This window comes from Pelecanus crispus, chromosome 1 (genome assembly GCF_030463565.1).
Source record: "Pelecanus crispus isolate bPelCri1 chromosome 1, bPelCri1.pri, whole genome shotgun sequence".
In the NCBI taxonomy this organism is placed as follows: domain Eukaryota; kingdom Metazoa; phylum Chordata; class Aves; order Pelecaniformes; family Pelecanidae; genus Pelecanus; species Pelecanus crispus.
Genome location: NC_134643.1, coordinates 94,816,338 through 94,844,047, shown reverse-complemented (window position 1 = coordinate 94,844,047; position 27,710 = coordinate 94,816,338). Strand labels below are relative to the sequence as shown.

Here is a 27,710-nt window from a genome sequence, read left to right as displayed (position 1 = left end):
GGGCCCCGGAGGTCCTGTGCCCCTCCGTGAGGGGCGGCAGCGCCGCCAAGACCGGCGGGGCACCCACGGGGCACGCCGAGACTTCGGGCGGCCGCGACGGCGGGGCGGGCTCCCGCCGTGACCGTGGGCGGCCGTCACGAGGGAGAAACCGCCAAACCCTCAGGGGGGCAACGGCGGGGGAAGCGCGGCGCCCGCCATGGCGGCGGCGCTGGGGCTCGGCCCGGCCCGGCGCCCCGCCGCGGCCTCTCCCCCGGGGGGGCGGAGGGAGCCCCGGCGCCCCGAGCCGCCTCCCCCACCGCGGCGAGGCGCGGCTGGGGCAGCCGAGGTGAGCCCCAAGGTGCAGCCGGGGCCGGGCCCGCGGGCAGCGCTCCGGCCCACGGCCCCAGCTCCCGCCCAGTTGCGTCCCGCCTCGGAGGGGAGGGGCGGGGGAGGGGGCGGGGCGGTGTGGCGAGGGCTCTTTATGCGGCGGGAAGCCGGTGGCTCTCTGAGCTGCAGGCGGCTGCGGCGGCAGAGAGGAGCGACCCGGGCGGGGCAGAGGGGGGCGAGGCGAAGGCGAGGAGCCGACGAGGAGGAGGAGGAAGAAGAAGAAGAGCAGCAGGAGGCGGAGGAAGAAGAAAGAAGAAGGAGGAGGAGGCGAGCGGCGGCCGGGGCGCTGCTATTGTTCCGCACCTGCCGCCGGCCGGGACACGTGGCGCCGCTGAGCCCCGCTCCTCGCCCCCAGCCGCCTGACCCGCACGCAGTCGCCCGGCACCATGGGGAAGGGGGTGAGCGGCGGGGGCCGGGCGGGCTGGGGCGGAGCGCATGGCATGGCCGGGGAGAGCGGCCGGCAGCGGGACACCCGAGGAGCGGGACCGCGGCCGGTCCCGCTTCCCCTCCGGCTGGGGCGGGCGGGGCTCCGCTTTGTCTGCGCCGGGCCGGGGCGGGCGGCCACGTCGTGTGTGCGGGCGGCGGGGCCGGGGCGGGCGGTAGCGGCCGTTGCGAGGGCGGCGCCGGTACCGCCCGCTCCCGAGCAGCGCGGCCGGGCGGGCGGGCGCCGCCGGGGAGGAAGTAACGGACTGGGGGGGCGGGCGGGCGGGGCCGGCGGCCCCTCCCCGCGGGCCCGGCGGCAGACATGGCCGCGCAGGGGGCCCTGTGCCGGTGAACCCGGGCGGCTGGGGGTGGCCCAAACCCCGCCGCCTTCCCCTTGACGCCGAGTCCGTGTCTCCCCCCCCCCCCAAAAAAAAAGGGGCCCCCGGGCGTGTGGGGCCCGCAGCCCCCGGGGCGGGTGTTATCTGATGCCCTTTTGGAGCTGAGCTGCGGAGCGCGGCTGCTCCCCTGCCTCCTGAGAGTACTTTAGACTTGTCGAGACACGAGGGCCCCCGGGGGGGGGGGGGGGGGGGGCGGCGGGAAGAGGAGTTGTCGGGATTATTAGGGTTTGTTAGGGCTAATTTGCCTATTGGTAGCAGTGAGGGCGTGATGGGAGTCGGTGGCAGGAGGGAGGTGATCACCCCTGGCTTTATGGTGTCTGTCCTGTTCAATGAGGTGATAAAAGCATCTCGGGAAGGCCCCGCAGCTCTTTCTGCCCTGTACCAGCGTTGTTTCTACCTTACAGCCTACCAGGAGATGTCCTTATTCAGATCGTATCTTTTAACTAAAGAAAAGTGTATGTGAAGGCTCTTGAAAACAGGAGTGAAGAAGTTGGATGTTGTGATCAAATGCCCCTGTGTGGAGCAGAAGCACCTCTTGGGGTGCTCTGATTTTATTTTATGTTGAAAAAGTAGACCGGTGTCTGGGTTTTATTATTGTTTGCGTGTTTGGTTTTTTCCCCTTCAAATACTTCCCTGTGTATCTTGTATAGTTGGGGGTGTGTAGACTTTTATTTAGTTTTGTTTTAGACTCATTCCTGGAAAATTCCCAAATTTCTCCGCTTCTTGAGGAGAGCGTGTTGGTGTGGGGCCTTGAGAGGCAGAGGTGGTAGCGTTGTCCCTGCCTACAGGTGTTCTGTTCTTCCCAAGCGCTGTTCAAACATTGACTTGACTTTGCATTGTCCTCATCAGTGCGGTACAACGTTGGCAATGTTGACATAACCGTATGAATAGTAGAAGCTGCAAAAACATGGCTGAATGGACAGTTACTCGGAAAAGGGAGTTGAGAAGTGCATGGGGTGGGCCTTGGGAAATTTTTTTGTGGGTTTTTTCCTTGGTGAAGCCCTTTTGATGTTTGGCAGTCCAGCGTGATGTTTTTCAGTCCAGTGGGCAACAGGCAGCCTGCACAGTACGAGGTCATCTAACAGACAAAACATTGAGATGAGGTTTGGTGGTGTTGCAGTCTTCTGGATGCTTTAAATCATCAAAGAAGCCTTAGAGTTGTGTGTGTATGTATGACTGCAGTGCAGAAGGCTTTGGGGGCTTAGGCTGCCTTGGCTGGACTAATGGGAGGTGCAAACACTTGCTAGTATAGAAGGCTGTTGGCTGTCTTGCTTCCATTTCACATTTCATATGTTGCATGGATAATAAAGCAGTTGGCCTGAAACTGAAGTGCTGATGTGAGGGATAATGCCACAGTGTACGGCTGCCTCAGGCTTTCTCGTAGCAAGTCACAAGATTTGTTTGTTTAGTGATGAGAACACATGCAGTAATTGGGGACCCCCTGAAAAATGGGGATGTGAGAGGGCAAGGCTGTGAAAAAGGCAGTGTGTGGTTGCAACACTGAACAGCATGTGCCTGCCCCGAGTTAGGGTGTCCGAAAAGGAAACCTCTTTCCCAGGAGCATGGGATGGAAGAAAGTAAGAGTGAGAGAACAAATCCCTTGCCTTTGCGGCTGTGAGGAGAAGCAGAGCATCTGTTTTACTTTAAATGGTAACGGGGCGAGGGGAGGGCCATGAGCTGCCCGGGTATGACGTTCAGCCCAAAAAGCAGATTATCCAAGGGTGTGTGTGTAGTGGAGGAAAGTAGATGGGATTTCATTTCTGTTCTGAGCTGCCTGGAAGCTGGCTGCACACAGCAGCGTGCTTTGCTCCATCTCCCTTGTTGCACACATGTAGCACACAGTCATTAGTGTGTGCTTTGAGTTGCTTCTGGAGGTCAGCGCTAATGCCTGAACACCCCAGTTAAGGGTTTTTTTTCCTGTCAGAAACTAGGAGGGCTTATTGTATAATGGACCAGCTGAGGGGAAATTATGCAAATCAAAGCAATCCTCTGGTGCAATTAAGAAATCTTAATATCTTACTGTCCCCCCCTTCCCCATCTTTTTCATTCCGACTTTTATTACTAAGGCTAGAGGAGATTCCTTTTGCCAAAGAAAACCCTGGGCCTAGTTAACGCACGCTTTTGCAAAAGCGGTGTAACAGGATGAAGCGTCTCTGGCAAGTGGGCTGTACCTGTGGATTGCAATCCCACAACCCAGTAGGATCCTGACCTTGCTGAAGACTGCAGAAGGTCATGCTTCACCCAGGCCTTTTCAAGGGGTAGCTGAAGTCACCAGCTCCTCTAGGGGAGAACTGTGTCCAGTCCACTTATCTTCATGTGCTTGATAACTACTAGAGATTTCTGGATTGATGGTAAAGATGCACTAATAGTCCAGGCAAAGAAGTGTGGGAGATGACGCTCTGTAGCTGGCATAGCACCGAAAAACCAGCAAGGGCTGCTCAGCTGTGCAGTGGTGGCATTTGGAAAACCAGCTCTGCACTTCGACCTTCAAGCAGCTCCACAAAAAGTAGAGATGTTTGTCCTAATATCAAGAGAAGATTTAAGGTGTGTGGGTGGTCCTGTTTTTACCCTGATGATGAAAACCCTTGCAAAGTTTAGATCCCTTGTCATGGGAGGAGAGCTTGTCCTTCCGTATTTTGGGAAGCAGCAGTCTACTCACAATGAGTGATTACTAGCTGTTGAGTAAAAACTGCTTTGTACTGTCCTAGATGCTGAGAATCTTTTCAATTGATGCAGTTGATTAGACTTTTGATTAAAGATAGGAGGTTGAACACAGCTCTTGGGAGGGAGTAAGAAGGATCCAGAGAAGGCATTTGCATCCCCTGCTAAGATTACGTAGGGTCATGGGGTGGTGTGTCCAGTCCAATAGGCATAGTCCGTATCATGACTCATCTGGTTAATATATTTACTGAAGACTGTCTCATGAGGCAGCAGGACAGTAACTTTTCTGTCTTCTCTGCACAGTTGATTATAATGACATAAGTACTAGAACAGACCAGGCCTCCAGAGACTGTGTAATTTATTTTGGCTCTTACTTGATATTTCTTCTTGAATTAGGTGATGTTAGAATAGGGTACTTCTGAGCTTGTCTGCTGATTTGCACCCCTCCCGTTTCCTGGTCAATCATGGCTTGTGTTGAGAACATCAGCAATGAATGGCTCAATTAGTCCGGAGCGGAAGAGCATAAGCTGTATCTGAAAGACAATAGGATTTTCTGGGGGCTGTATAAAACTTCTTACGCTGGTGTGTACAAATGTTGTGCTTAAGCCAGTGTGAGGGGGGGAGGATCTTGCATGGAGGGAAAAAAAAAAAGCTGTGTTGTTCTTTGTGTGGCAGTTTTGATGAGTCAGAGTTCCTAGGCTAAGTCAAGTAACAGGGGTGACATTTCTGATGAGACAGACCTTCCTTTGTCTTCAGGCCATGTGATTAATTCTCGATAAGATGTGGATCTGGAATACCGTAGGCTGCCTTCTCATTGTACAGCAGGAAAAGGAGGGGAGAGCAGGGAAATCCTACAGTGCTGAGGGGTGGGATGAACCCCTTGTCCCCTTGCAGCACAGCCAGCACAAGCCTTTGTTGAACAGAAGAGAGGCAGTGGCCCTGAAGGCAGAGAATTGGGGCAGGACTTTGACCTATGCGTCAAGTTCAGATTTGAATGATGGAGCCGGAAGTTCAGACTCTGCATGAAATGATCCTGTAGCAAGAGCTGAAACTGATGCTACTGACTTAGCTTTTCTGTAGGGGTGGGAATGCAGTAGTAAAGCAACAGAGGGGAAGATACTGTGCTTAATTTTTTTTTAACTGAGGAACTCTGAGCTCCTTGGTAAGATGGACTCAATTAAGACCCAAATACTTGGGTGCTTAAAGAAATGAGTAACTAGCTGCTTTTTGTCCTGAGTGTAACTGATGGCTGGGTTTTTTGTTCAGTTTTTTTAAGCAAATCATGCTTGAACAAGGGCAGCGAGCCTTTTTGTGTTTGCCCATTTGTATGTTGTCTCTGCAGCTGAAAGAGCTGAAAACCCTTATATTCTTGGGCTATTCACTGCTGCCCCTGATAAGCTAAGTAACTGTACTTCTCACAGAAGTTTCAAAGAACCAGGAAGCTTTTTAGATCACCTGCAAGAGCTTTTTTGGGGGGGAAGGGGTGAAGCTGAAGGTGGTGAAGCTGATGGACTGCTAGTCAAGGCACCAGCTCCTTTGCCTTCATTAGAAATTATTTCTCATCTCAAGCAGTAATCAAGAAGCATGTGTTTTGTGCAGGACTGTATTTGGACTTGTCTGCTAGAACTCTAGCAAAAGTCAAAGTTGTTTCCTTCAAAGACTGAAGGAGAGAGAGATGCTTCATGATGACTCTGTGAATTGCCCCATGGCAAATTCTTGTGATGCTGGAATGCAAGGACCATGCTGGTTTAAGTTCTGTGGCTTTTGCTTTTTCAAAAAGTGAAATGGGAGTTTAGGTGCAGGGAAGAGAATGTCAGGAATGCTGACAGTCTGTAGTTCTGTGTCCTTTTCCTGGAAGAGAGGAGGCAAACAGCTCGGCTCTGTTCCACTTATTAAAAACTGTTCCCACTGCACAGCTCTGTAGCTGCGTGTGAAGATATGGGGGATGCAAAGCCTGCCTTTACTGAACAGGGCAAGGGAGGGCTTCTGTGCATGTGAAATGTATGGCTATGGCTGCAGAGTGGTGTTCATGAAGCTTTCTCAGAACAATAAAAAGACTTGTCTAGATGTGACTGACAGGTTCTTTTAGAAAAGTTGTGATTTCCCCCCCCCCTCCTTTTTTCATGTAGTTTCACTTTTGGGTTTGGTTTCTACTTCTCACAAGAGAAGTAATCATTTGTAATCAAAGTAATCACAATCAAGTAATAAAAATTTCCTGTGCTTGCTGCTCAACAGGACAGGTTTTGGATCCTAACAGTAGTTTCCGTGTCCAGATCACTCTCAGGAATCCAGTTAGTGATTTGAGGTGCTCATGCAAAGATCAAGCAAGGCGATGCCTTTGAAACCTTTTCTTAATCTTGTTAACGGTTTGACTCTGGTGCTACTAACTGCTGTTTCATCTCAAAATACTTCTTGGGGATCTTATTGGGTGAAAGTGTCATCACATAAAACTTGACAGGGATGTAGTAGGTCCCACGCAGAAGAGGAGGGAGGGAAAAGCTGCTATTGGAGGCTTGTGAGAGTCTGGAAATGTATGGAGTACTGAATGCAGGAACTGCACTGCGAGGCTGTACTGGTGCCTGGTTTTGGTATCTTACAGGGTGACCAAACTTCTTGCAGCTTGGGATTATTTCTGCCTGTAACTCTTCTGTACTTTTTTTGTCTTTCAAGTGATGTTTATATGTGCTACACTGTGATTTCTTTGTCCTTAGATGCTTGTCTACCCCATCATGACAAGATCTAAATCTCTGCATGATTTCATGTAGAATTAACCATAATGAAAGTGAATGAAAATCCATCTGAATAAAGAGGCTTTAAGCAAATCATCTGCTCTATGAAGTGTAAGCAGGACTGAGCATAGATTGAATCTGCAAAAGTGACTACTGCTTTGTATACCATTCTCGCTGGTCAAACTGCCATAAATTGAAAGCAGATTTCTGTTGCGTAACCAGCCAGCTAGAGTGCCAAACTGAGAATGAAAGTGTTGGAGCTTATCCCCCAGATTCAACCAGTCAGAGATACCACCTCTTATTTATCTTCAGTTGATAGGCTGCTCCTTGCCAGAGGATGTGGAAGACTGAGGGGGGGCGGAGGAGTTAATGTCTTGAAGGGAGCATACGTACACACTCAGGAATTGGTTTCTTCTGCTCTTCATCACTTTTCAGCTTGAGCTGGGGCTCATACATCAAGGCTGACTGAATAGCATGTAGCTTGCTTTCCTCTGAACTTGACTTGCACAATGTCTGGCTGTAATCTGCGTATTGGGGATGCTGTTGAGCAGACTTGTCAGCTCACTAGCTCTTTTTTTATTTATTGAAGTGGTATAACTTTATTAAACTAATCGTTTTGTCTTCCTGGCAGTCTCGTGTGCATAGTTCATGTCTACTGCTGTAGAAGTTGACTGTAAGGTGTTTGTTACAGTACTGTGTCTTCTCTTGCAGGTTGGGAGAGACAAGTATGAGCCTACTGCTACATCAGAGCATTGCACAAAGAAGAAAAAGGGGAAGAAGGAGAGGGACATGGATGAACTTAAAAAGGAGGTCTCCATGGTAAGAGTGTAGGGCATGGAAAGAGCAGCTTTAAGAATATTCAGTTCCCAAAGCCCTATGTTTCACATGACTAAAAGAGAAAAGCACTGGTGTGCTGACAGCATGGTATGACTGAAAGCGCTGATCTCCTTTCTGGTCCCCTCTGTCTCCAAGCCAGACATGCTGCAAGTGTTTCAGCATCAAGATGATCACACAGTAGCCCTGAAAACATCACTTCTCAAAAGGCACTTGACAGAGAACCCAAGTCTTCTGCTTGCCTGTGTTACCTGTAGCAGAGCGTAGCTGCATTTCCTCACCCAGGCAAGCACTGTCTGGACAGCAACATTGCAGGCTTTATTGTGCCATCATGTGAGCGAGACTGCTGTTTTTATTCCAGCTGAGGAGTTGAGTCTGTACAGCTCCATTTACTGCTGGCCTCTGCTCAGACTGACCTCGGTGTTGTTATTCTTTCTAATTATGTGTGAGGCTGTGGGGAGTGTCTCCCATCCCCATCTGTGAAAGTTAGATGATGCTATGCATCTGTCTGTGCACATCATCCAGCTTAGATCTGCTCTCCTTGATGTTGATACAGGTTTTGTTTCTGTGATATGGATTTTACTCTGGGCTCTCATGTTTTTTGCCCCCTCTGTTAGGGAGAGGGGATCCTAAAGCTTGCTCCAAGATCTTGTGTTCAGTAGTAATGCTAACTTAAAGCATCTGTTCCCTCCCCTCTTTGGGGGAAGAAACACTGCTTAAGCTGGCAGCATTACTTTAAAATGTATGAAATTACAGGGCTAATCTTCTGTAGATTCCTACCTTCCTTCCCAACTCCTTTCCTTTCCCCTCCTTCTTCACCCCCCTCCTGTGTCGTGTCGTGTTCCCCCCCCCCCCCCCCCCCCCCCCCACAAAAAAAAAAACCCAAACCAAACAAACCCCACTGAGGCTTCACAGAATCTGCTGCAAGCGTAAAGACTGCACTAGTCACGGTTTGTTTAAAAAGCTGTCGTGTCGTACCCAAGTAGTCACAAGAATGCTAAAGATTGCTTTGAGTTGTGGAATGAGATGAGATTCTCTTCACAGAGAAGATGAGCTAGAGCATTGCTATCTCACTGAATTGTTACAGATAGGAAACCTGGGGTGAGGGGTGGAATTGCTGAGCTCTTGCTGATCAGCCTGCAGGGACTGTGATCTCTTTCCCCCCACCCCCCAACCATTTCTTGTCTTTCAGGATGACCACAAGCTGAGCCTTGATGAACTTCATCGTAAATATGGAACAGACTTGAGTCGGGTAGGTAGACTTTGTTTTTCCTCCCTCCTTGCCATGATGTGAAAAGGAACAGTCTCGGCTTGGAGCACTTCACAAAGGGAAATCTGGGTGGTCTGGCTTTTTTTTCCTTTTTTGTTTAATCTCCCCTCCTCCAGTTAAGTTTCCCAGGCTTTGGGAGAATTGTTGAGCTCACAAATACTTCTCTTCATCCTCCCACTGTACAGCCTGGCTGCAATACTTTAATGACTTTGTTTCTAACAAAGTCACTGTTATCTGCCTCTGAATTGTTCCAAGGTCAACTTGATTCTTGGATTTATTTTTTTTCCCGAGGAAAATCCCGAGGATTTTTTTTTCTGAGCTTGTAATAAAGACAAATGTTTGTTATATTGCAGATGTAGTCTAGTGAGCTAGCACATGCCCAGGGACTTAATGATGGCTACTAGGAGTTAAAATTTCACCCTTTTATAGTAAGAGGTGTGCAAATTTCCTAGCTAACCTCAAAGTCCAGTGCAGAAGCACTGCAGTGGTTTTGCACCTTTGCTCTTGTTTGCTCTCCTTAATGTGTTTTTTGCATGATTGCATATAGCAACAAGTCTGCTCTTACTCTGTAACAACACAGAGATTTGCATATTTCTGTCAAAGACCTTGGCTTCTGAAAGCTGAACTTCCTGGAAGGCCAATCCAAAGTGTCATCATCTTTATGGCCCCCAGCTTTCACTTGTTCCATAATTTGATAGGATGGATTGTGCTGGGCTGTTCCTTGGAGCTCAAAGTCTGCTGCTGTGGCCTTCCCGTCATGCCCTTCTTCAGTGTTTGTAGCCCCATGGCCTGCAGGCTGTTCAAGCAGTATCCAACATCCTGTAGCTCCTCTTATGGCATTCAGCTTTTACATCCTACACTTGTGTGGCAGAGCTCTGGCAGCTGTGGAGATCTCATTACCTGTTGGCATCTCCTTATTGCTGTGGCAGGACTGCCTGCCTTTCCGAGCAGAACGTGAACAAATTCAGAGCTGCCTTCTCCAGTCAGTCTTGCCACAATGCCTATAAAAGGAACCTCTCTTCTAGGGTTTGACTTCTGCACGTGCAGCTGAGATTTTGGCTCGTGATGGCCCCAATTCCCTCACACCCCCACCCACCACTCCTGAATGGGTCAAGTTCTGTCGGCAGCTCTTTGGAGGATTCTCGCTCCTGTTGTGGATTGGTGCTATTCTGTGTTTTCTGGCTTACGGCATACAAAGTGTGATGGAGGAGGAGCCCAACAATGATAATGTAAGTGAAAATGTCTGTTTTACCTCAAAGGCAGGCTGAGCAGCCTGTTTGGCTCAGAGCAGATTAACTTCCTCTAAGCATTTAGTCCAGAAGCTTTTCCCATAAGCACGGGAAATTCAGTGGGTGAGCTTAACACATCTTGGAGTGCTTCCACGTAATGAAATGAACAGCCAACTTCCTTCATGTTGTGTTAACAACACTAGCTTGTGGATGTCCTTTGTGTACAAAATGTACAGAGGCTACAAGTACCTCTATGCTTTGTAATGGGGCACTTAAATACCAAGCAATTTATCTGGATGAACTGGAAACCTTTCAGGCAGATCGTCCTCTGACTTGCTTTCTCTGCTCCTTGTAGCTGTATCTGGGTGTTGTGTTGGCAGCTGTGGTTATTATTACTGGCTGTTTCTCTTACTACCAAGAAGCAAAAAGTTCCAAGATCATGGAGTCCTTCAAGAACATGGTGCCTCAGGTATGGAATACCTCATTTCCCTGACATCTGCCAAGCTGTAGCTAGCTCAAGGTTATTACTATTTTAAACATGGGCTTCAATTGCAAAAGGCCTGGCTGTGAATGGTATGTGTTGGCCTTTAGCAGACAAGATGTCTCTTGTGCCAAGCTGTTAGTGTGTGTTACTAGGTCTTAATGTTGAGGGGTCTGAGAGTCCTTCCTCTTTATGCTCCACATAACTGTGCTAATAGTCCAGGGCAGTTCCTGGCACCTTGTGAGTTCCACCAGCTTATTAACATTCATGGGATGCTTTCTTGATAGTCTAGGGAGCTCAGTAACTGGTGTGATAAGCACTAAAACTCAGATTCCTTCACAGACAGGGTCTGTATCAACCTAGCCATCTAAAGTTCCTTGTTGCCAAGGTGACAGTAAATATCAAGAAAACAAAAATAGCTGTTTTTCTTAAATAAGAATGTATTAAGAATATATTTCTTAAATAAGATGTATTGGAGATAAACATCTTGGTACAAGTAGAAACCTTGTAGAACCATAGCACAGCTATTTCAAGATACTCGGATATCTTAAACCCCTTCTTAAGAGTTGCTTTTGACACAGGTTGTTTCTTTACTGTTTTTCAGCAAGCTCTTGTAGTCAGAAATGGTGAGAAGATCAGCATAAATGCTGAAGGTGTTGTAGTTGGAGATCTAGTGGAGGTGAAAGGAGGAGACAGAATTCCAGCTGACCTTCGGATCATATCTGCACATGGTTGCAAGGTACAGCAGTGACAGGCTGTCTGAAAACTTCATTGTGAAGGATGATGAATTAGTCTGGTTTCAAAGAATGTCTTCTATGCTGTGAATGGGTGGTGGAGAGGAAGAGAAGGGTGGGGGGAGTGCCTAGTGTTTTATGTGCTTTCATTGCTGAAAGCATCTGCCTGCTTGTGTATGACAAAGTACTCTCTTCCACGCAGGTGGATAACTCCTCACTTACTGGTGAATCAGAGCCTCAGACCAGGTCTCCAGACTTCTCCAATGAGAACCCGCTGGAGACCAGGAACATTGCCTTCTTTTCCACCAACTGTGTAGAAGGTATGTGATTCTCCTACTTCCCTGAAGTTTTAACAATACTAGGGATTGAACTGCATAGGTAAGCAATGCAAATGCTGTGTGAATTTAGTGTATTAGTTACAAGAACAGGCTGGAAGTTCACAGCAAAGGCTTTGCCTGTTCCAACTGCAGTACTGTACAATGGGCAAAGAAGACACCACAGGGCTGTTTCTTTTCTTTCTTGCTGCTCCTAGAGGAGTGGCTATGTGGTGTGTCTTTGAGCATGACTGCCTTATTACAGCAGTGTTAAAGTGCAGATAACATAATGTGAACCAAGATGGTTAGGCAGAGCTGTAAGAATTGCTGCTGCAGAAAGCAGGAATTTCAAACATCTCTGGTAGAACTTCCTGTTGGTTGTAAGTACTCTTTGTGCTGAAGCCCAGAGCATCTTTTCCATACCCATGGGGTTTGTAACTGTTCAGTGATGGTGGAGAATTCTCCCTGACTCCTATTGTGTCCTCTGCTGACAGATTGTGAGCAGCAAACTGCCCCCTGCTCTTTCCTCCCCTCCAAAAAGCCCAACCCTGCAGTACTGAGGGAAATTCTTGATCTTTCCCAAGAGCATTGGGGAGAGAAAATGGGCTTCCCATTAAAGGAGGGAAGAGGACACTGTCTATTCATTGAAGGTGGCTTCCTCTAATTCCCTGTACAATTGGCACTTGATTCCCTGGGGTAGAAGGGAGAGGGCACACAGCTTGGCCAGTCACACGGGAATCCTGTGCGGTACGTAACTCCATTTATTTCTCACGCTGCTGGAGAGTAAAAAAGTTGCAGTGGGAGACTTTGGCCATTGGAATACCTACCTGCATTATCTTGGTCAAAGCTTGCTAAACTCTAGGACAGGCTGAACAAACTCCGTTTAGTGTGTTTTGGGAAGTGGTTTTGTTTTCTAAAACCTGTCTCCCTTCTAGGTACTGCCCGTGGCATTGTCATTAGCACTGGGGATCGCACTGTGATGGGCCGTATTGCCAGTCTGGCTTCTGGACTGGAAGGGGGGAAAACTCCAATTGCCGTGGAGATCGAGCACTTTATCCACCTCATCACTGGAGTGGCTGTGTTCCTGGGTGTCACCTTCTTCATCCTTTCACTCATCCTTGAGTACACGTGGCTGGAGGCTGTAATCTTCCTCATCGGGATCATTGTTGCCAATGTCCCTGAGGGGCTGCTTGCAACAGTCACGGTGAGTGAAGTTGGAAAAAAAGATTGAATGAGTTACATACGTGGTTCTTAAGGAAGTGGAGTGCTTCATGCTCAGTGTGCATTCACAGAGGTAAACATTAAAGCAATGGAAGGTACTCTCTGTGGTGAGTGTGTAGGGCTAGGTTTTACAAATTCATTGTAGTCGGACTAGTTGCCCAAATCAATGTCAAGTTCTGCAGCCATTTTTCTAATGGAGATGGGTCCCTAAGCTAGACCCCCACAGAGGCTTGGCATGGTAGAATTGAAGTGAGCAGACTAGGAGTTCTGGACTTGTCTTGCCTTTTTCTGTGGCAAGAAGGGGCCTTCCTGTTACAACTGTTCAGGGTTTCTATACCCATGTGCACACCAGCCCTTCAAACCCTGAAGGGCTGGCAGAGCATCCAGCAAGCTTCACTCTACTCGCAGCTTTTGATCTGGGACCTGGCAGAGATTCTTGTAAGTTTAGTTTCCCAAAGAGATGGCGGGAGTATCTAGGTGTGCTCAGCTGTGTAGGTAGTCGTGACGGGGCTAGAGGTATCCATACAGCCTTAGGAAGCAGAGCAGCAACTGAGTCAGGGAATAAACAGGTGGGAGCTGGAACAGGTAAGAGCCTCTGGTGAGAAGGTGTAGCTGGGGCTGCTCAATTCCTGCACCATTAAGTTGTAGCCCTATCACCAGAGCTATTTTGGGCCTTCTCATATGTGTCCTGCCTCCACCTATTTTGAGAGTTCCTGTGGTTAGGGAACTGCAACTTTAACTAAAATGTTAGTCTGGGCATGTTATTCCCTTCCTAACACACTGAGAAGCAGGAGTCTGAAGCCTTTCGAGTCCTTTTCTGGAGGTTTTGTGATGAGGAAAATGTGTTGTTTAAACCTAGCAGCGGGGCCTAAATGTTGCTGTTTATTTTGCACTGGTGGGGTGAGCATGGAATTAGGTAATCACTGCAGGGCATGTGAGCTGGTTGTCATTCCATGCCCACGGTGAGTTGGGTAGCAGTGTATTACTGCACAAGCGCATCTAACCTGTCATCTTCTTCCTTTTCTCCAGGTATGTCTGACACTAACAGCCAAGCGTATGGCTCGTAAGAACTGCTTGGTGAAGAACCTGGAAGCTGTGGAAACCCTGGGCTCCACATCCACTATCTGTTCTGACAAAACAGGCACTCTGACACAGAATCGCATGACGGTTGCACACATGTGGTTTGACAATCAAATTCATGAGGCTGATACTACAGAGAACCAGAGTGGTAAGTTGGGGTTTTTTTGTACTTTGTACTTGAGGCATCTCATTAAAAAATGGCTTTTTTTTCTGGGGCTTCCTGTACACCTGTACTTGTAAGAACCCATGTTTCTAGCTCTCCAGTCCAAGTGAGGTTCACAGTGCAAGGACTTGTAAGATGATCTACAGTGAGCATTAAAAGACTTGAGGTGACACACAGAAAGCTTTGTGCTGTACCACAGTTCTGTTTAATCCTTAAACTCCATATAGGCTGCTTTTGCTCAGAGTTACTCTATTGGAATTTGAGCCTCTTGAATGTTCAGCCCGTTATGTTTGCCCTGTATGTAGAAATATTTGTTGTTCTGTACTTCAGAGTACCTGGTTATTTTTGCCAAAATGTATCTGATGAAATTGCCCCATATTAAGTCTGCTGAAAGTGTGGACAGCAGAGGTGTTGACCCTGATAACAAATTACTTGAGACTGGTTGTAGATGGAAATTTCCCCTGTTGAACTAGATGGCTGCCCTTGAACAGGGGTTTTCCCCGAACATCCCGATTGTGTTTGCAGAGTAGCAATGAGTGAAGTGACCATCAGAATTCAGCAGGAAGTTACTTCTAGATACTGATAAGAATTGGACATCTCAGTGTGCTGTGCAATTGAGAGAGGTACTTATCTCTCCAGAACTGTTTAGTACAACCAAATTCAGGAGTTTCCTAGCTGTCATCTACCTTGTGAAATGCTGTGCTTGCAACACGTTATTAGCACAAACTTTTTTCCAGTGGTGCTCCTGTACCCTGCCCCCAACCCCAACCCAAAACGTTGTGCTTGTCTGAACCGCTTGAAAAAGCTGCTTTACTGTTCTTGGTCTTTAACACTAGTGCAAAGTAACAAGTTATAAAGTGTTATTTGGAAGCATTCTGTTTTGGCATAGCAATGGTTGGCTTGGCTGCAGTAGAAATAAACCTAGAAGACTTCAGTTCATGGAAAAAGTACATTAGCTTATCAGTTAGCTGTCTGTTCAATTCATCTCCCTTGAAGCCAACTTGAGAGCCAGCATGGGAGAATGGGTATCTTTAAGCATTGTTCCTTTGGGAGCTATTTCATCTAGTTCCTGGGTGATGGATAAAATGAGACAACCTGGAGGTAGAATCCAGCATTGCTTACTCAAGCCCCTCTGAAAGAATGTTATCTGTCCAGAATTCCTTGGCTTTGTCAGCATGGCCTCTGCTGCTGCTGAATGCAGCTGTTACTGGAATCTTGAAAGCAGAGGTGTTGTCCAGCACTGCTGCTATTTCACCCTTAGGCTTGGGTCTTAAAATAATTGCTGCTCATCAAGTACCTGGGAAGGAAGGAGGATTGAAAGAGATGTAGGGTGCTAACAGGCTTTAAGTGTTTCCTGTCTCTGAGGTAAAGGCTTCTTGCTCTTAAGCCTGTGGGATTTTTGGCTTATGTGAATTTTTTTGGGGGGGAGTATGCTTTTTGACATTGTTCCTTTGCTTTCAGGTGCTTCTTTTGACAAGAGCTCAGCTACTTGGAGTGCTTTGTCTAGAGTTGCAGGTCTCTGTAACCGTGCTGTGTTTCAGGCCAACCAGGAAAATGTACCAATTCTTAAGGTGAGTTCCTAAAAGAAATGTTTGTCTTGTTCCCCATCACCACCCTCCCATAACAGTAGTGAAATTATGTCTTGTGGGTCACAGGAACCTGCAAAGTAGAGGTATCTGCCTCTCAATCTTTTCTGCAGTCTACCACTCTTACAGGAAATGGGCTACGGGCAGAGGAGATAGGACTGGGAAGACACATTTCCCACAGCAGACTCCCTGCCATCCACTAGCATCTACAATCTGTTTGGGGGGGTCAGATGCTTCAGACAGGGCTAGGAAAGACCAGAAAGCTTTCCTAGGCATTTCCTAATGTCTGGCTGTTCCAAAAATCACTCTCTCTGGCATTTGTACACTTAAAAGCTACAAACACCCTGTTCTGGGAGCTGGGAGAAGTAGACACCAGAGCTGGGGGAGCAGCAGGGAGACTGTCTGTAGCTAGTCTGTTCTTGCTGGCAAGTCTTAGCTTTTTAAACTTTTGGTGCTTCAGCACTGGTGCAGATGCCAGCCTAACATCAATTCAGATTCCTGCTTCTGAACTGTGACCCAGCCAAGGCTGAAATTAACTGTACAGTGCTTATAATCTGTAAAATATTAGTCATGTTGCTTAGTAAACTTCTTCCCAAGGGTGTTCTGATGCTGTGGTAATACAAAAGATGGAACGAACTATTTTTCCCTAGTAATCCTCTGACTATAGCTTCAGGTCATGTTTTTTAGACCCATTATAAAGAGCTCGAGTTCTTCCCATTTAAGGAAGACTTGGGAAGGGGGAGTTTTGAAAAGTCTTTAGATACCAAAAAGCAGTATAAAAGTGGAAAAAAAATTCATGGATGAAGAGAACAGAAGGGCAAGAAATATTTGGCTTAAACTGCAGCAAAGGAAACGCAAGCAGGACATTGAGCACACACAAATCTCTAGGGCTGAGAACCCCCTCTACAGTGTCTGCCAGTGCTAACCTTACAGGGGAGGAGGCATGGACAGATTAAATCTTCTCTGCCAGAGGCTTGATAAGCTGATCTTATATTGGGGTGGGAGAGCACATGCAAGTGCTTCTGTGTGCATGTCATCAGTCTTCATCTCGCATTTGCTGTGCATTATGGCAAGCAACTTCCAGTAGTTCTTCTCAAAGTTTACCCGCCAGCCTCTTTCTCTGGCTGCACCTGGTTACCTGACTTTTCTCTGCCCTTTAAAAGGGCTTATTGACTTTGGCACCAGAAGACTGCTGGTCTCTCAGGCTGGGAGGCCTGGCATTCTGAAATGCAGTATTTGTCAGTCCTAGATAATAGAATTATTTATTCTTTGCTCTCATATCATGGTATGTAGAAGCTGGGACTGGGCTGAGTTGAATACACCTTTTTTTAAATATCTGATCATCTGTGGTGAGTCCACTGGGACATATGCTTTGATAGTTGTCTCTTTCCTCAGAGAGCAGTGGCGGGAGACGCCTCTGAGTCTGCACTTCTGAAATGCATTGAATTGTGCTGTGGTTCTGTCAAGGAGATGAGAGAAAGGTATCCCAAAGTGGTGGAAATACCATTTAACTCTACCAACAAGTACCAGGTAAGCGTGTGTCCTCTTGAGGGAGAGCCACAGTGTGAAGTGCTTATGTAAATTTGCATGCAATGTGCCTCAACTTGTTTTGGCACCAAAATCTAGTCTAGTTGTTACTTGCTTGTAGACTGCTTAAGACTATAAATTTAAGTTAACGGACCATACTTAGTTACACTGTGTAAGAGCTTCTGGAGCTGCCTTGACACTAGTGTCAGCTGCTCAGAAAAGACCAGACATGCTTCCTGCCTGTGCAGCAGTAGCGCATGGAGAATGGAAGAACTCAGATCTGGGAATAGGAATGAACTGCTGGGAAATGACCTTAACAGATGGAGCTTGGATACAAAAAAGGCCATTGCAACATCCATGGTTATATCTTAAAGAATATATAGTAATTCCTTAGTTTGTGAACCTCTTTAATGTGCAGGTAAATGAAAACTAGAGCAGAAGACACAAGCTGTCCTGAGCTACTGTAGTCACAAAACACTGAGTGATGGTGACTTACTCGTGACCTTTACAGTATATGTCTAGAAAACAGTTTCATTTCTTCCACCGTAGCTGTCTATCCACAAAAATGCAAATCCATCAGAATCCCGTTACTTGCTGGTGATGAAGGGAGCTCCAGAGAGGATCTTGGATCGCTGCAGCACCATTCTTATTAATGGCAAAGAGCAACCACTGGATGAGGAAATGAAAGATGCTTTTCAGAATGCCTACCTTGAATTGGGAGGCCTCGGGGAGAGAGTATTAGGTAAGGAAAAGCAGCCTTAATAAATTGGAAAAGACTTGCCCCTCATGTTACTGTGCGGAGTCCCCACAGATTAAGTGGAGGATTGTACTCTATTCCTACAGCGTAACCGTAGTGTTGAGTCAAGGTGACTTCAGCAATTCATATAGGAACTGTCCTGCCTTTAGCCTTTAATCTAAAAGGCAGCCTGCAGGGTCTTGTCTTACCCAGCAGCTGGGTCACTTAGATCAAAATGAAGCAAAGCATTTGGGACCTTCAGTCTCCATGGGGCCACATGGTATTAGATTTGTTCCACTGCATGTGAACCAAGCTGTGTCTGGGCACCTAGCAACAGCTATTAGTTATCAGAATATGAGCGTGACTCCTGCCTCAATAGCCCTGGCTAAACCTCTGACACTGCCCTGTTATTCTTGTGCAGTTGTTTGCAGAAGCAGTAAGTGTTCTCTCTCTCTGCCTCCTGATACGTAGGAACATGGTAAACATGTTTGATGTGTTACAGGATTCTGTCACTTGGCTCTGCCTGATGATCAGTTCCCTGAAGGCTTCCAGTTTGATACAGACGACGTGAACTTTCCTGTAGAAACACTCTGCTTTGTAGGACTGATGTCTATGATTGACCCTCCTCGTGCTGCTGTGCCAGATGCTGTTGGCAAATGCAGAAGCGCTGGGATCAAGGTACTTATTCCTGAGTTGAAAATGGCCTTGCTCTGTACCTGTGGATATAAAGGGCTTCCCTTAGTCTGTGTGTTTGCTGTAATGAGAGCAAGTGAAGAGAAGTATTAATCAGGATTTAACTAGTACTCCCTCAGGCTTCACTTCTGAGTTAAATACAAATGATTGTATGTTAATGGACTGAAAAATGAGTTACACTCCAAACTGCTAGGGCACTGGCAGGTGCTGATGGCATCGTGTCCCAGAGTATGTGATTTGGCTCAGGTGTGTTCTGCATGTCCCACAGTACTGAAGTAAGAGAGTGAAGCGCAAGCTGGAAACAGAACTGGATCTGACTCAGGATTAACAATTTTCTTTGTCTTCTATCCACCTCAGTCCCTTGCATACTGGTAGCAGGTTACTGCCTGTACCTCAGGCTTGCTCTGTGCCAGGGCTTGCTAATAGAACAAAAGCCACGTGGCCTTTTCAGTCTCAAGGGACCCTAATTCTTTGGGCAGTGTTGCTTTGTAGTACAGGCACGGCTTTCATGGAAGTCTGTTTGCATTTCAGGTTATCATGGTTACTGGAGACCATCCGATCACAGCTAAAGCTATTGCCAAGGGTGTTGGCATCATCTCTGAGGGCAATGAAACAGTAGAAGATATTGCTGCTCGACTCAACATTCCTGTCAGCCAGGTCAACCCTAGGTACTGACTGGTGGAGAAGGCCAGAACTGTTCAAAGAATTAAGCATTTGCCTCTCTCCTTGCCTTGGATAATCTCTCAGCATCTCTCCCTAGACATAAAAAGCTTGGCACCTGCTTAGCTCAGCATGTTGTGGCTCTTCAATGTGTATCATGAGTTATGTGAGGAACGCGCAAGGCTGTCTTGAATGTGCATGTTGTCTTGTGCATGGGAAGTAGTTAGGAGTAAGCCCTACATAGAAAACTCGGGCAGTTTCTTCTGTCCTTTCTCTGTCCCATAGCCTGTCCTGTCCTGATGGTTGGCCCCCACACTGGGGGAAAGAAACAGCTGGCTGGGTTGAGTCTTTTGGGGGCTAACTTTTCCCCCTGAACTGAGCATTTGCCTTGCCTGGTTCATGTCACTGCACAAGCACTGTGTACTGGCCCAATGTAGCAGGCATGAAAAAGTATCTAAAGTGGCATGAGGGAGGGAGGTGGCTGTTTGGGGACTGTTCTGAGCAATCCTGCTGCAGAGCCTGAAACCATGTACTCCTGTGATTCCAGATCTTTAAATAGAGGCTAGGTCTAGTTTTGCCCCCAAACATATACTTAGTTAAGCTTATTTAGTAAGATAACTTACAGGTTCATGGGAAAACTGGTAAAAAGAAAACACCAAGTTTGCTAGTCACAATCCAGACTGAATGGGCTCCTGAAAGTAAGCTCTGTTTAACTGTTTTATACTGTTTAGAGAAAAGAGCTGAAGTGCCACCTATAAACTTGGATCACTCAAAGCCCAGTTCTGTCCCTCTTGCTCTCAAACTCTCTTCTGGGTCTGATTGCAGGTGGGCAAAGGGAGCAGGACTTGGGTTGGGTAGAGGAATTGACACTCGTCAGTGGCTACAAGCAGAATAAATGTGAAAATGGAATTCCTTCCTCTTCAGGGTTAATGTTTGCCTTCATAGCCTGGTGCAGAACTGAGGCATCCTCAGAAAATGTGCTTTGGCAATAAGCAGGCTTTTTGCAGAATGGCTGGGCTGTCTGCATTGCTTAGCTTGACCCAGCCTGTGTTTGGGCTGGAGGGTAGCCATGTAGCTTATGAACTGTGAATAGAGACACCCTGTGGAATGAATTGCTTGGGGAAGACAAGTATTGTGGATTAATTTTTTTTTTTTTGAGGGTAACTTTACAACTTACTAATGCAGGCTGGGGATCACTGGGCTGTGTGACTGAGCAGGTCAGCAGCTGGCTGTAAGGGTGGGGAAGGAATTTCCCTGTCTAAACTAGGTGATGTCATGAGCTGTGTGTGGATAGTGTCCTAGACCTATAAGGGATGGTATGCTGGGTTAGAGAGGTGGTATTTTGTTGTAGCATGCAGGGTACCAAACCAGCCTAAATATAACATTGCATGCTTTTGTTGCTGAAGAGTGTAAAATAGTCTGAACTGGCATAGCGTGAGCGCTCTCTGGGAAGAGCCATGTGTAGATCATCAGTCTGTTGCAAAAAGGATTGCCTGCAGAAGACCACAGCATCTCTTGTGATGTTGGAAGCTAACTGCCTGAGCCAGAAGTTCCTTTCTTGCAGAGAGGCCAAGAGCTGTGGAAACGACTAGTCTTTGCCTTGATGCATTTTAAAAAGCCATAGAAAGAATTAGTCTGCTCATGGGGCTCTTTGTCTGTTGCTTGGCACTGTCTTGTCTTTTTCTTTGTGTTCCCCATCTACCTTTAAACCTGGAGCATTGAACTTCTGTGCAGAGGCTGCCTGGATTAGTATTTAGTTGCAGCAGGAGTTGGTCTTTCCCTAGAGCACTGAAGAGCCATAGTTTTATGGGGCGGATACAGCTAATGAGAAACTCAGTTTAACTTGTGAAGTAAAACATTATACTGTCTCTTGATTGCAGGGATGCCAAAGCTTGTGTTGTTCATGGCTCAGATTTGAAGGACATGACTAGTGAGCAACTGGATGACATCCTGATTCATCATACAGAAATTGTCTTTGCCAGGACATCTCCTCAGCAGAAGCTTATAATTGTGGAAGGCTGTCAGCGACAGGTAAAGAGAGGGAGTCCAAGGATTTAATATCGGAGAAATCCCCAGACATACATGTAAACTACCAACCAGTGCTTCCTTCTGAAGTGGCAGGGCTTAGTATTCTCAGTGCCCTCAGGTAAAGGGCCAGACTAGATCTCTGTCTGTCAGCAGCCTTCAGCTGCTGATGTCAGGCTGCTCTACAATACATAAATATAAGTGTCTTGCAGGAAAACTTCTTCAGTTTGTACTGAGGCTTTCTTCTGATCCTGTGATGTTTCTTAACACACTTAATTCCTAAATGCTCTGGAGGTGCTTGGGAGAGGAGGATTCAAGCTGTTTTATGTTGTCCAACATCTCCTTTGGAGAGAGCAGCATGGTTCTCTGATAAGCCTGATGAGAGTGGGGAAAGGGGCGAGGGGAGGACAAGGAGAAACTGAAGTCTCTTTACAGCAAAGTGAAATTTTTTTTTTATTCTTCATCTCCTGAAAGATAGGAGAAAACTTTTCTGCACAAAACATCTTACAGGATGATTTCAGTCTTTCTATTCTTCCCTTTGACTAGGGTGCCATTGTAGCAGTCACAGGTGATGGTGTGAATGATTCCCCAGCCCTGAAGAAGGCTGATATTGGTGTTGCTATGGGTATTGCTGGCTCAGACGTCTCCAAACAGGCAGCTGACATGATTCTGCTGGATGATAACTTTGCCTCCATTGTCACTGGGGTTGAAGAAGGTGAGTTTATAACTTGGGCGCAGTGGTGGCAAAGTGGCATGCTTCAGCAGTGTTACTTACTGGTTCCCTCTAAAATAGAGGCATCTGGAGGGCTCTGTTTTATTTGAGCTTGTCTCTGTGACAAGTGTTTTCAAGGAGGGAGGCACTTTCTTCTCCCTTCAAAGTCTTCTCCCTTTCCATGGGACCAGCATGACCCTTTGGGATGGGTAGCAGTAGGAAGCAGCTGAGTAACAAAAGCTACTTTGTCCTTTTGCCTAACACTGACCCTACAGTCATCTTTGCCAGCTGAGTCTGACACATTTTCCTCCCTGATGAAGCAATAGCTCTCAAACAGGAGCAGAACAGAGGGTATCTCCAGGGACTCTTGGTGATATTCAGAAACCAGGCCTTAGTATCATACTGCTGTATGCACTGAACCCTAATTGCTGTGACCAAAAATATTACTCTGTATAGGTGATGCCAGGCATGGAGCACGCAGTCTCACCCTTACATGCAAGAGAACTCTTCAATTTGCTGCGCTAGCATTTTGCCTTTCAGTGTTACCACTGAAGCTGCCTATGAGCTACTTGGCTGCCTTCTGCTGATAAGCGAGAGTTATGTTGTTGTCTCTTCCTTGCCCTAGGGCGTCTGATTTTTGATAACCTGAAGAAGTCTATTGCTTACACCTTGACCAGTAACATTCCTGAAATCACACCGTTCCTGATCTTCATTATTGCGAACATACCCCTTCCACTGGGAACAGTCACCATCCTCTGCATTGACTTGGGCACTGACATGGTGAATGTCTTTTTTTTTTTTTTTTTTCTGTCTGAGGAAGAAATGTGGGTGTTTTTAGGTACCCTAAAGAAAGGACAGGTGGAAGGAGAATGCTTAAATACAGTTTTCTTTAGTGTTCCGATGTAAAATAAGTGATCGTTTGATACTCCGTTAATCCACACTCCCTTGTCTTGTGGCTCTCTGAGTCTGAGGATCCTTCAGGGCTCACATAAGGACAAACTGGTGATGGGGAGGGGGTAAGGTCCTTCCTGAATGCTACAGCTAGGGCTTTTGGGCAGTGCTGTTTCTCAGGCTGAAAATATGGGGCAGGGAAGGCTATATACAGTGGAAGATTGAAACGGTTCTAACAGCGGTCCTACCACCTCCAAAGGTCCCTGCTATCTCCCTGGCATATGAGCAAGCAGAGAGTGACATCATGAAGAGGCAGCCCAGAAATCCAAAAACAGACAAGCTGGTGAATGAACGGCTGATCAGCATGGCCTATGGGCAGATTGGTAAGCTGGTCTGTTTTCTCTGGCACTGATTTGAACTTGGTGGTAGTAGGGGTTATACACCATCCTGAGTCAGTCACTGTTCTGCTTATTTTGATAGGGTTGAGGTTTGGGATGTATAAACCAGAACCTCAGGCTGTTAAGAACTTGCCATGATTCTGCCCCCATGGAACATAGTGGTGGCTTGTGCAGCTTGATCCATTGAATCGCTTTCACAGTAATTTTGTTTAATTGCATAGTGCTGTAAAGGAACTGGCTGACAACCAGCTCTACTCTGGTTCAAACTTGTTCAGCAAGAACATAGATCCCATTGTTAGTTTAATTAGAAGTAAAGGATTCTCTCCAGCATATCCCTAAACACAGTATTAGGAGCCTTGATTAAAGGCAGCTGCAGAGATGTGCTGAGTTCACAGGATGGGAGCTCATGCTTAATTGCAGCAGACCTTGGGAACCTTCTTGACTGTATTTTGCGACGGTTGGGGGTGGGCAAGGCTTAATGAGAATACAAAGGGAGTTTTATCTTGTGTCCTTGAGTACCATGCCATCGCAGAACAGAAGTAACTCTGTACAAAGTTGGGAGCAGAAGCTGCTCAGCAAAAGGGTTGCAGCCAAGTTTGATGTTAGTGTGAACTATTTCTATAGCTGCTGCTTGGGAGACCGGGCCCCACAAGGAGTAAGTTTTTAGGTGGTTGGGGTCCCCTGCAAACTGCTTTCTGTTATAATTACACTGCACAGTAGCTTCATCATCCTTTCTTACCTGTTTAGGTATGATCCAGGCCCTTGGAGGTTTCTTCACCTATTTTGTCATCATGGCAGAGAATGGGTTCTGGCCTTCTGGCTTGCTAGGGATCAGAGTTCAGTGGGATGACCGATGGGTTAATGATGTGGAAGACAGCTATGGGCAGCAATGGGTAAGTCTTGAGGCACAGCTTAGAGGCTGCCAGCCAGAACAGTAATGCCTGCTGAACTTGGTGTGAGCACCGGAGAGCAAGGCAGCATGTCTGAACAAATGCTCTCTGCTTTGTCTGCTTCCTAGACCTACGAACAGAGGAAAATAGTGGAGTTCACTTGCCATACAGCCTTCTTTGTCAGCATTGTGGTTGTGCAGTGGGCAGACTTGATCATTTGTAAGACCCGAAGAAACTCCGTCTTCCAGCAGGGGATGAAGTAAGTCGGTCTGTCCATGGAGGATATGGAATTGGATTCCATGTATTCTCCAGCACATGGCATTCTAGTTCTTCGTCCCAGCAGTGTCTGGGCATCTTGGCATAAGTCTTGAACAGTCTACTGCCTTGGTAGTGTATAAAAGAGGGACTGGGTGCTCTCTGTCTTGTAGTACCTGCTGTGGTCATCAGGCTGAGACAATGTGCAATGCTGACTTCCGCTGGCGTTGTCTGTGGGAGCTAGCCCACCTCAAAGGACAGCGTCATACTCCAGTGCACAGCCTTGTGCAGCAGCAGAGCAGCTGATGTCTCGAGAGATCTGGTGGCATGAACCCCAGCTTCCTTCTGAATTTGTGGTGAAAGCAATTGCTTGTTGACTTATTAGTTGTGAACTGGAATATTTCTGTCTGGAGACATAAAAGACTCATGACAATTGTGCCATCAGCTTGGATTGCTTCATAGTCCCCACCTGATGGACTTCTGGGCTAGACCAGAATGTCTGTTTCCATTCACTACCATGTGGCAACTAGGTGTTTTTTAGGATGCCATCTGTGAAAGTACTTTGTCCCTGACTGCTTTCCTGTTTCTGCTAGGAACAAGATCTTAATATTTGGTCTCTTTGAGGAGACTGCTCTGGCTGCCTTCCTCTCCTACTGTCCTGGGATGGATGTTGCTCTAAGGATGTACCCTCTCAAGTAAGTTGTATCATGGTTTTTGTGCAGCAGGCTGTACCATGGGACAATAGTGCCTGGGCGGGGGGGTGGATAAAAGTAGTTGTGAGCTTGTGGAGAACGAAACCTAGTCTTAACCAAGAAGAGCTCAGGCTAGAAGGAGCAAGTGATCCTTTGCTGTAGCGTGCCACACTGGGGGTTTGCCTTGCTGTACTGCTTGTGGGCATGCTTATGGGGAGCCTGCAGTTCAGTGCCCCACTAAAAATTAGCAACATAACTTCACTGGTACTAGTGTGCTGTAGCGCAGCTGCTCTTGTACTTACTTGCATGGCGTATTTTTTATGGATACGGGAGTGCACCTCCAAAGAAAGCTGGTTGAATTGCTCTAAAACGTAGGCCAGCTGATTCTTCTTTACTACAGAACTGGTGATGACATCTTGTGCCTTTTTCTACCTTCCAAAGAAATAGCACAAGTAGTAAAGTCTTTTGAAAGATGCTATATAGCTGCAGATGATCAGTTGGTGCATAGTAACTTTCCTAATAGTTGGGAGGGTGCCAACATCTGAAGCATTGCCCAACAGTATTGCAACACTTCATGGCAGGGTTTAGTCTCAAAACTTGGAACAGTCCTCTAGCTTAAGTGCTATGACATTTTCATGGCAAAAAAAAAAAAAAAAAAAATCCCAGTACATCTTGCATTCCATTCAGAAGTGTTGTCTGGAGTCTGATGCTGAAGGGTGAGCATTTCCTAGCAAGAAAGCTGGCATCTGCCCAGTGCCTGCAGCAGCTAGATGTTAGCACGTGTAAATCATAAGGGAAACCAGTGCAGTTCAAGTGAGCAAGGCTGTGGGCACAAAGGTTATGTGTACATAGAGGAAATAGTGCTGGATTAATAGGTGGAGAGGTGCTGGTACAGAGATGAACAAAGGTGCTATGACGCACCTTGTGTTGGAATTAATATCCGAAAGTGGATTAACCTATTGCAGCAGAAAACTTGGTGGTAATTCTTGGCTTGGAGGATTCTCAGCTGAACCACAGCCTTGTGGGAGCTGGTGCACTGGCAAGCTGGGACATGCCAGCCTTCCTGCACTCTTCTGTGCCATCAAGTCAGAACTCTGCTAGGCAAAGAGCATCTCTGCTGCCTGTGTTCTCACTGCCTCCTCTCCCAAACAGGCCGACCTGGTGGTTCTGTGCTTTCCCATACTCCCTCCTCATATTCCTGTATGATGAAGTCAGAAAGCTCATTATCAGACGCAACCCCGGTGGTAAGAATATTCTGCTAATCTGTGTTTTCCCTTCCTCACCCCTTCATGCTACTGAGCTCTGTAGAAGCTCTGACGGTGCTCAGGGACCCCCAGTGCCAAGCACTACTCAGGGGTGTATTTTGCCGAGTTTCCCCTTCCTCAACATTAATAGTGCAGTTAGTTCAAATTAAGGACTTTCTCTGTCCCTCTCCCTGCATTCTCCTGCAGTATGTGAAAGTACCAATGCACTGAAGTAGATGGAAAAGCCTGATTAATGCTTGGGTAGTTCTAAAAAGCTGGAACAGGGCCTGAAAACTGCAGCACAACAACAATTTGGCAAGATTTTTCCATTGTGATGTGTCATTAGCTCAGGTGCTACAGTGCAAGTTTTCAGAGCCTAAATGGAGCTCTTACGAACCTCATACTTGGTCTGCCTTAAGACTAACTGCTTTCTCCCTCCTTTTCCTTTAGGTTGGGTGGAAAAAGAGACCTACTACTAAAAAGTGCCTGTAAAACATTCCACGCACAGCCCATGCCACCTCTCCACCATCTCCCCTGTGTGTGTACTTCATCTTTGCAAGGGCAGAACTGCCTGGGCAGGAGTGAGCTGAAGCTAAAGGAAACATGAAGAAACATGGACTGGGGGAGAAAGCGAGGGGGAGGCTGGGGTAGGGGGAGCGTCCCGACCATCAGTCCATGGGGATGAGAGTTTTAGCAGTTTCATGTGCCTTTTTGTAAAAGGAAAGTGAAGATTTTCTATGTGCATTTTTACAAATAAAGATGGATTATAAGAGGATGCCCCCACATGGTCTTAGGTGGATGTTTTTCTCAAGGCAAAAACTGGTTCAGGGCAGCCTCCCCTCCCTGCTTAGGGTGGGGTGGTGACAGCACGGGTTAGCCCCTGGCTTCCCATTTTTGAAGCAGGGAAGCAGAGCTGCTTGACCTGGAGGCAACAGCATATGCAGTTTTTAAAAGCCCTGGTGCATCCTACTCTGTAGCTCAGTACCTAATGTGACAAACTGCTTGCAAGCACTTGCATTTCAAAGCCTAAAGCTCAGGAAGCATGCTGGCCTCTATGCATCTTTGGCTACTTTCTGCAAATGTAGCATTGAGTGGAGAGAAGAGCTGGTGGCTGGATATCTGCTCTGGCCTGCTTTTAAGAGGCTGACTTGCTTGCTGGGTTCGGAATGAGAAAAGGCTTCCACTGAAAGGTGCTTGGATCTAAGCAGCCTTGTTCTCAAAATTCTGACGCTGGTTTTCTCGCTTGTTTTGCCAAGCGAGGGATGGTGTTTCCTAGTGCCCTCTGTGCATGCACACACTTGGTCCAGTGTGGCGCTTGCCCCATCCTGATACTGGCTCGTGCCCACAGTAGAGCGAGGGCAGAGACTGGTCATGGGTACAGGATGCTGCATCTTCCACTTTTGAGGAAGGCATTGCTGTTGTCTGGGCTCCAAGTTGGCTCTGTGGGCTGAAGTGGGTCATGCTGCTTCCCTCTGAATATCTAGCTGTTTTCTGTATG

General features: G+C 47.1%; 1 protein-coding gene across 1 annotated transcript; it reads left to right on the top strand.

Moving 5' to 3' along the window:
• The first annotated feature begins 752 nt into the window (after positions 1-752).
• ATP1A1 (ATPase Na+/K+ transporting subunit alpha 1) lies at positions 753-26,814 on the top strand. Its single transcript, XM_075725639.1, has 23 exons — positions 753-764; positions 7,289-7,396; positions 8,604-8,663; positions 9,707-9,910; positions 10,266-10,379; positions 10,996-11,130; positions 11,328-11,445; positions 12,375-12,643; positions 13,690-13,888; positions 15,365-15,474; positions 16,885-17,019; positions 17,566-17,758; positions 18,255-18,430; positions 18,977-19,113; positions 20,986-21,136; positions 21,677-21,845; positions 22,468-22,622; positions 22,993-23,116; positions 23,879-24,024; positions 24,150-24,280; positions 24,870-24,971; positions 26,121-26,212; positions 26,663-26,814. The coding sequence occupies exons 1-23, from the start codon at positions 753-755 to the stop codon at positions 26,689-26,691; spliced, it is 3,069 nt and encodes a 1,022-aa protein (XP_075581754.1). The 3' UTR covers positions 26,692-26,814.
• The last annotated feature ends 896 nt before the right edge of the window (positions 26,815-27,710 follow it).

Excerpts from the sequence above, each read along its gene's own strand:
- ATP1A1 (XM_075725639.1), top strand. Across the intron at positions 11,131-11,327 it reads TATCTGCACATGGTTGCAAG|GTGGATAACTCCTCACTTAC; the intron begins GTACAGCAGTGA and ends TCTTCCACGCAG. Across the intron at positions 24,025-24,149 it reads ACAGCTATGGGCAGCAATGG|ACCTACGAACAGAGGAAAAT; the intron begins GTAAGTCTTGAG and ends TCTGCTTCCTAG.